At 32.5% G+C, this 7989-nt stretch overlaps 2 protein-coding genes across 2 annotated transcripts; one reads left to right on the top strand and one right to left on the bottom strand.

Moving 5' to 3' along the window:
* Window positions 1-2542: 2542 nt before the first annotated feature.
* On the bottom strand, window positions 2543-3964 carry LOC149488242 (uncharacterized). Its single transcript, XM_089695409.1, has 2 exons — window positions 3414-3964; window positions 2543-3161 (listed from the first exon to the last, which is right to left on the bottom strand). The coding sequence occupies exons 1-2, from the start codon at window positions 3461-3463 to the stop codon at window positions 2705-2707; spliced, it is 507 nt and encodes a 168-aa protein (XP_089551535.1). The 5' UTR covers window positions 3464-3964; the 3' UTR covers window positions 2543-2704.
* A 2519-nt stretch (window positions 3965-6483) lies between these two features.
* Window positions 6484-7739, top strand: LOC149488241 (uncharacterized). Its single transcript, XM_089695209.1, has one exon. The coding sequence runs from the start codon at window positions 6622-6624 to the stop codon at window positions 7198-7200; it is 579 nt and encodes a 192-aa protein (XP_089551335.1). The 5' UTR covers window positions 6484-6621; the 3' UTR covers window positions 7201-7739.
* The last annotated feature ends 250 nt before the right edge of the window (window positions 7740-7989 follow it).

The following is a 7989-nucleotide window of genomic DNA, read 5'->3' as shown; positions in this document are numbered from 1 at the left end:
TTTCTACTCACTGAATGTGCAAATGGTGAGATATCACTCAACTAATTTATACTAATAAAATTATAAATGTTTATTATGTTATACCAATATAATTTTTTAAATTGTAGATATGTGACAGTGAATGCAGAATTTTAAATATTAATGCCAAGTATGGAGGTGCCACCCATGACGCTTTTATTTGGGAAAACAGTCAAGCGAATAGGTACATCCAAGACTTACACCGGAATAATGAACAAGTGTGGTTTTTAGGTAACTATTTTTTTACATGTAGGTTGTTCCAATTATAAATAAAGACATAGATAATTAAGTGATAAGGTTATTGTCTGTTGTAAGATTATATAATTCAATATGCAAAAAATATTTTTTCAGGGGATTCTGGATATCCACAGAGGCCTTGGTTGATGACACCAATCACAGATGCTGCTGAAGGCACTCCACAGGCAAAATATACTACCATCCATGGGAAGGCCAGAGTTGTGATCGAAAATACTTTTGGAAGACTCAAAAATAGGTGGAGATGCCTTAGTAAGGACCGCACATTACATTACACCCCTGAGAGGTGTGCTTCGATCATAATGGCATGTAGCGTTCTACACAACCTAGCATTAGATTTTATGTTGCCTGATCCTGAAGACGATATAATATATTCTTCTGGATTAGGCGTTTCAACATTTTCTTCTCTAGAAGAACCTTTTCGCGAAAGTGGTTCTTCAGATGAATTGATTCGCGGTAGAGCCATAAGAAACATGTTAGTAGATAGGATTAATCGGCTTCATAATGTAAATAATTGATTTCGGTTTTTGTGTTGAAGTCTATAATAAAGGTAGCATTGGAGAATAAAAATATAGTTTAATATGTTTGAAACAAATATAATGTTCGTTATTTACAAAATAGAATTAAGTACCTTTAAGATATTACTTTCATAAATAGTAGGTATAGATTAAGCAAAATAAATTTAATTCTAACAAATACAAAATGTTTTCTTTTTAAGAAATTGAAGTGAATAGTGTATATTTATATAGTCTGTTAACAACCCTTATATAGATTAAGCAAAATAAATTTAATTCTAACAAATACAAAATGTTTTCTTTTTAAGAAATTGAAGTGAATAGTGTATATTTATATAGTCTGTTAACAACCCTTATATAGATTAAGCAAAATAAATTTAATTCTAACAAATACAAAATGTTTTCTTTTTAAGAAATTGAAGTGAATAGTGTATATTTATATAGTCTGTTAACAACCCTTATATAGATTAAGCAAAATAAATTTAATTCTAACAAATACAAAATGTTTTCTTTTTAAGAAATTGAAGTGAATAGTGTATATTTATATCTTAGATTACAAAATAAAATACAGATGGAGCATGTCAATCATTCATCGACCTTGTCAAAGAAAATACGAAATCAAAAACGAATACGTTCCTCCGCTAGTGCTATAGCGATTCTAGTGTCATGCAATACGTCAAAAGGGGTTTGATATTTTAGTAAAAAAATGCTGTCTTGTGATATTAAAACGCTGTAAAACTTGTTCCCGAAAACAAACAAAAAGATAAAACATCGTTTTACAGATTTTCTGTAGATTATTTGGCTTATTTAATTTTGTATACAAATAATAATTTTACAAATACGAAGGAATTCAAAACTTCAACGTATGCTGCCAGTATTTTGAAAATGAATTTGCCATTTTTAGGGGTAAAATGGTTAAAAGATATTCGGGGTAGTGCTGTTGGATTTTTCGATCGTGAATGTGATTATTTGTATAGTGCAATAAAAGTTCATGGTCATTATTAGATTATTTTAAAAAGCATTATACATTTTTTTGTTACTTTTATAAAAAGCGTCGTTTTCGCTTGCGATTTAATTCATGTGAACACATGATGGATAATATGATGAAAATAAAATGTCCAGCATTCTCGACTAAAAACTACCGCTATTCGCATTCATATGTTTTGAAAAATAAAAACTTTTTTTAATGTAATTTATTTAATAAATTTAATGTAATTTATTTAATAAATTTAATGTAATTTATTTAATAAAAATTGAATAAAATTATTTTGTCCATGTATAGATAACTTTAGTAGATACTAGCTAGATAGGTGATAAAATAATTTTTACAATATTATAAAACAATATCAAAAACCCGAATTTATATTAAAATAAAAATTAAAACATGACTGCTAATAATTTATGTAGCCTACGTCACTACCACCACAGCTACCTTCATAATTCAGATGATTGCAATGACACCTCACAAGTCACAACTCAAAATCGATCCAACAGTTTATACTGCAGGGCGTGTCAAAGAAATATTATACATACATACCTACATTCGAAAAACATAACCCTCTTTCTTCCGTAGTCGGGCAAAAATTTGGGAAATTTTTCATTATCTGGTAACATAACACGCACACAGAAGCACCGTGTACGTACAGTGCAACGGCGAAATGACAGCACACATAGCTTTATGGAAATGACGATAAATTATTCGGTTTAGTTCGGCAACGCTCCATCTGTCTTTTATTTTGTAATCTAAGATTTATATAGTCTGTTAACAACCCTTATATAGATTAAGCAAAATAAATTTAATTCTAACAAATACAAAATGTTTTCTTTTTAAGAAAATGAAGTGAATAGTGTATAGGTATATAGTCTGTTAACAACAAAAATGAAAAACAAATACAAATAAAATGAAAAATCAGACACTATTCACTTCTTTTCTCTAAATATGAACTTAAAACCTTTAAAGCCTCTCTCATAAAATCCAACCACTGAGCTTGCAACTGAAGCTCTACATCACGCTGACGAATCCTCTCTCGTTCTAATTCTTGTGCAATTCGGTCACGCTCCTTTTCATACTCCCTAGCATTCGTCTCACACTCCTTAAATACTTTTAAAACTAAATCTTCAGGCTTCTTCTTTTTTTTCGGCGGTTGCCACTGGGTTTGCACTGGACCTGGTGGTGGTGTAAGTGCTGGTGGCGGAGTAGGAGGAGGAAGAGGTGGAGCGACTGTGGGTTGACTGCTTTTCTGCTGCCACTTTTCCTCTGTTCGAGAATCCCCAGTGCCATCACTATTGAGCATATCAATTAACTCCTTCCATTTTTGCTGCACATAATGTCTACCACGAGGACCCCCACTGGGTTTGGATAAGTCTCCATGCCTAAAATAAATTTAACGTGAGTTAAAGGACCGTGTGCTCTAATATTTTAATAATATGTGTTAGGTACCTTTCTTTTTCAATTTTGTTTTTACAAATTACACATGACTAGCGTAATACTTTAACTTGAGTATACAAATAAACTTTAGCTCTTTTAAACTTTACAAAAATATATTCCAAAAATCCCATTGAAACACTATTAAAATCAACACAAATATGCTTATGACAATAAAATCTTAAATGTAATACACTTACTTTTCCATAAATTCTACCATAATGGTGTACTGCGGGTGGCTGGTTCTCATTGTAGAACAATAAAATAGTTCCAAACTTACAATTTAAATCACAACACAAGACACAAGCACTTCAAAACAAAGTTGGCCTTGAATGAGCTTCGAGCGTCCCGCGTCCGTCGTTCGTTTAGGAATACAGTCAAATCAAACACAATGTTTTAGTAATCAGTTAAATTATTATGCCATTTATCTAACTGAATATTATTTTTTTCTGCAGTTTCTTCGTATTGCGTCATAAATTAAACAGTATTAAATTTTTAAATGCCCTAAAATCACAAAAATTTTAATTAACTAAATACTTATCCAGTTTCTGAACGAAACATTCACTCAATGGTAAGATCATTCGTTCTATTTTTCCCATCCTTGCTTACGTTAGTATGACGTCACCAACGTTATCGTATCGAGCTCTCGATACTGGTTCGAAAGTGCTTCGTGCTTCCGACTTTCGTTTTAGTCCGTTTTCGTATCGACAACTCGAAACGTTTACGATACGAAACCTACAAATATTCGTGCTAGGGGATCAAGACAAATAATCGAGTCATGTTTCGAGAGAGAAAGAGACGAGACTATCATGGAAAGAAAATATACAAATTTAATCTTTATCTACTAAGAGAGAAAGTTGAATTTAAAACGCGATAATGAACCGCATTCCTTACGAGACTATCTTTTAAAGAAATACAAATTTAATCTTTATGATCTAAGTTATAAAGTTGAATTTAGAATGCGATATTGAACCACACTCCCCACGAGACAACTTGGAATGAAATACAAATTTAATCTTTATGAACTTAGGGATAGAGTTGAATTTAAAAACACGTCGCTTAAAAGGTCGTAAATTTTTACGACTTTCGTGACACAAATTATTTTTGTGAATGTGTGATTGTGTTTCAATAGTGTGTTGCCCTCCCCGCACCAAAATCAGCAGAAAGTTTAGTTAGAACATTTGCCAGCGTACTCCATCCATTACTTAATGATCTAAGTGCTGGCCATATACCACAGATAAAATTAACATAAAATTTATCAATTATATAAATGTACCTTAAATAAATTACAGTTAATTCGAAGCTCAGTTATTGATAAAACAAACATAAGCTGAGGGTGACAAATCAACATCGAGCTATGCTGCGCTGTACTGCGCTGTGCTGTGCTGTGTTTCTTAAGCTACGTTTTTTTAACAATTAAACGATGCTGCGCTGTACTGCGCTGTGCTGTGCTGTGTTTCTTAAGCTACGTTTTTTAACAATATAGCTCAGTATAAAGTAATCAGCAGCTCGTGTAGTCGTTTATCTCGTCAAATATGACCCTATTTTCAAAAAAACGTAAACATTACGACATAGTTGAATCCGATGAAGATGAAAGTGAAGAAGAAGCGGATATGGATATTTTATGTGTTATTTTGTCGTTAAAAGAGTCCAGTCACGGTAGCTTGTTACCTCACACCATACGTGAAAAATACGGAGAATTTTCTAAAGAGTATTGCCACTGAAGACGATTTTTTTTAAATATTTGCGAATGACTAAAAATCATTTTAATTTTTTTATTATTAACTAGCGACCCGCCCCGGCTTCGCACGGGTGCAATGCTGATACTAAATACACTACAGAAAAACTGTGAACGTTGTACAATATAAAAACATAGCGGCCCGCTCCGGCTTCGCACGGGTATAAAATATATAGCCGGGCGGCCGGCCGGTACCGCCGCAAACGCTACGTCCCGCAATTTTTAAATATTCTGTTATATCTTCGAAAATATTCACTTAAATCATACGGTGTAAAGGGCCATATAGATTTATATTAAATGAACAATGTATTCAAGGTATTTAATTGGTTAAGGATTAATGCTGTATTGGTTAAAATCGCTTCGAAAATTACCCATATTTGTCGTAAAAAGTAAATGACAAAAATAAGTTATTGTGGGTTATCCATAAGAGATAGACATATACCATCGCGGACTTTTCTGTAGACCTTTTCAATGTGTATAATACTTAGTACATTATTTTGATAAAACTCGTAGGGTTCAGCCTGCGTTTGCAATATAAGCGGAAAAAATGTAATTTTTTACGACATCACATTAGAAACCTCAAAAATAACAGTACTTCTCCACTATTTAATGGGTGTTATTATACATATAAACCTTCCTCTTGAATCACTCTATCTATCAAAAAAAACCGCATCAAAATCCGTTGCGTAGTTTCAAAGATTTAAGCGTACAAAGGGACATAGGGACAGAGAAAGCGACTTTGTTTTATACTATGTAGTGATGATAAGCTCGACACAGCGCAGCATGGCAGAGCTCCATAAAAACATAGCACAGTTCGGCACAGCGCGGCTCAGCTTGGCGGGTAGCGCGCCTCGCTCGAGACTGCTGCGTTTTTAAACAGAGCGTAGCCTCACACAGCGCAGCACAGCATGGTTTGTTTGTATCCTCATTAAAATATTAGACGAGCGAGTTGACTAAACACAGCACAGCGCAGTACAGCGCAGCATAGCTCGATGTTGATTTGTCACCCTCACGAGTTTATCTAAAGCTTAGATCTAAAGTAATGAGACATTTTCCCCGTTTTCCAATTACAGCACTAGAGCGCATTATGCGGCATAATGCTTAACGTTGAATGTTCCAACTACAGCAATGCTTCGCACAATCGAGCACTAGAAAAAGTGCGCGTGAATTGATGCGTGCAATCGATTTATCGTTAGTAATTATTAATTGTTGGAAAACAATTTAAAGCTTTCGTTTCATTGTAGTTTTTTCGAAATAATCAAAGTTAATTCAAATTGTGTTAAAAAATAAATATAAGTATGGATGAAGGTACAAACATTGAAAAAAATGTTAATGAAATAATCAAAATCCAAATTACTTAAAATAACCGTAAATATTTTTCAAACAATTATTAAGTATACCACTTTATATTTTACACATTAATGCGTTTCACGTTCCAATTAAGCATCAGCATAATTGCCATATTTTGCCTATTGAATATTGACAGGTATTGTCAAAAGCCAAACCGCCAAAGATATTTGTCATGTAATTGTGTGACAGTGACAACTGACAAATGGATGGCCGGTGGAAATGTTTACATTTTTACGAAATACGTCTGAAAACAAATAATATCTGTTTAAGTACATGTGATAATCCTGTCAATACTCCATATCTAAAGAACAATAAATAAAATGTTAGCAGCGTTAAAGAAGAAGAAAAATGTTGTCTTAATGACTGCAGTTGCTGCGAGTTGTTTCATCCTTTACCAGCTGTATTTTTTCCTTACACTATCGTCAGAAACCAACAATAACAAAATAGTTCCAATGCTCGATCATGCTAGCGTAAAGGAATTAGTTCATGTGCGATCAGAACACGATAAGTATATCAACGACAATGATATAATAAGAGGTGTTTACTTTGCGCAAGTAAAAGATTATAGACCGAATTCTAAAAACGAATTCAAATGCCGAAATTCAGAACAACATATTCCATTTGAATATGTGAATGATGACTTCTGTGATTGTGACGATGGAACAGATGAACCGAGCACAAATGCATGCCCTGCTGGTGTTTTCTACTGTGATACTCAGTTTCCAAAGTCGTCTATCAACTCTATACCCTCTGGTTTACTCAACGATGGTATTTGTGATTGTTGTGATGGCTCCGATGAATGGTTACTTGCTGGCAAACAGAAATTATTGGGACAGAGCGAGCCTCATAATATAAGGCATCATGTGAAATCATGTCCAAATTTATGTCACAAAACTTGAATATTTACACTTATTAATTTTGTAAAAGGTCTAAACTTAAAAATTTACTTGTTATATTTAGTGATTTTCTGTTAATTAGTACTCTATGTTTCATGCAATTTCCGTATTCTTCTGAGTTATCTTCATACTGCATATGTTAAAGTGTATTATGTATTAAAAACATGCAAAACATTATTATTTGTTAAAAAGCATGAAGTCAGAAGGTTATTTCAAAACAATTTACATTTCTTTTGTAGTAGTTAAAGATGAGATTTATCTTATTGTTGCAATGATGAGATCTTGTCTATATTCCAAAGCATTCTACTTTTTACATAAGACATGACAATGAAGAAGCATATTTTCATAAATTACAATAGTAAATTTTTAAGATAGATCTTTTTCAAATTTGGTTAATTCCTGAAAGGTTGTGTTCATTGTTTGAGATGTAAAAAAAACTTATGATAGGTGCATGTATAAAAGTTGAATTGTAAATATGGAAAATTTGTAAAGACTGACAGATTTTAGTGTAATAAAAAGACCATATAGAATTAAACATATTAACATAATATGTTGTATTTTTATTTTATTAAGTGCTTCCTAGCAGCAACCATCATAATGGGCAGCCTACATTATATAATTTTTATCTTGCATAATTATTTACTAATGTTTAAAAAAATAAAGTTTTATTTTATCTTCTAAGAATACAATTTAAGAACCCACTTTTCTTCATAAATTCCCTTTTAACTTTTAAGAATCATAAAGATGCTATCTGGTTTAAAAGTTCAGAGGTGAATATGAACTGTAACACAG

Source organism: Colias philodice, chromosome 5 (assembly GCF_061535455.1).
Source record: "Colias philodice isolate Cphi_HAF_F1 chromosome 5, ilColPhil1 Martin Lab GWU primary, whole genome shotgun sequence".
Classification (NCBI taxonomy): Eukaryota; Metazoa; Arthropoda; class Insecta; order Lepidoptera; family Pieridae; genus Colias; species Colias philodice.
Note: the sequence above shows the minus strand (reverse complement) of the source record. Positions and strands in the feature narration are given on the sequence as shown.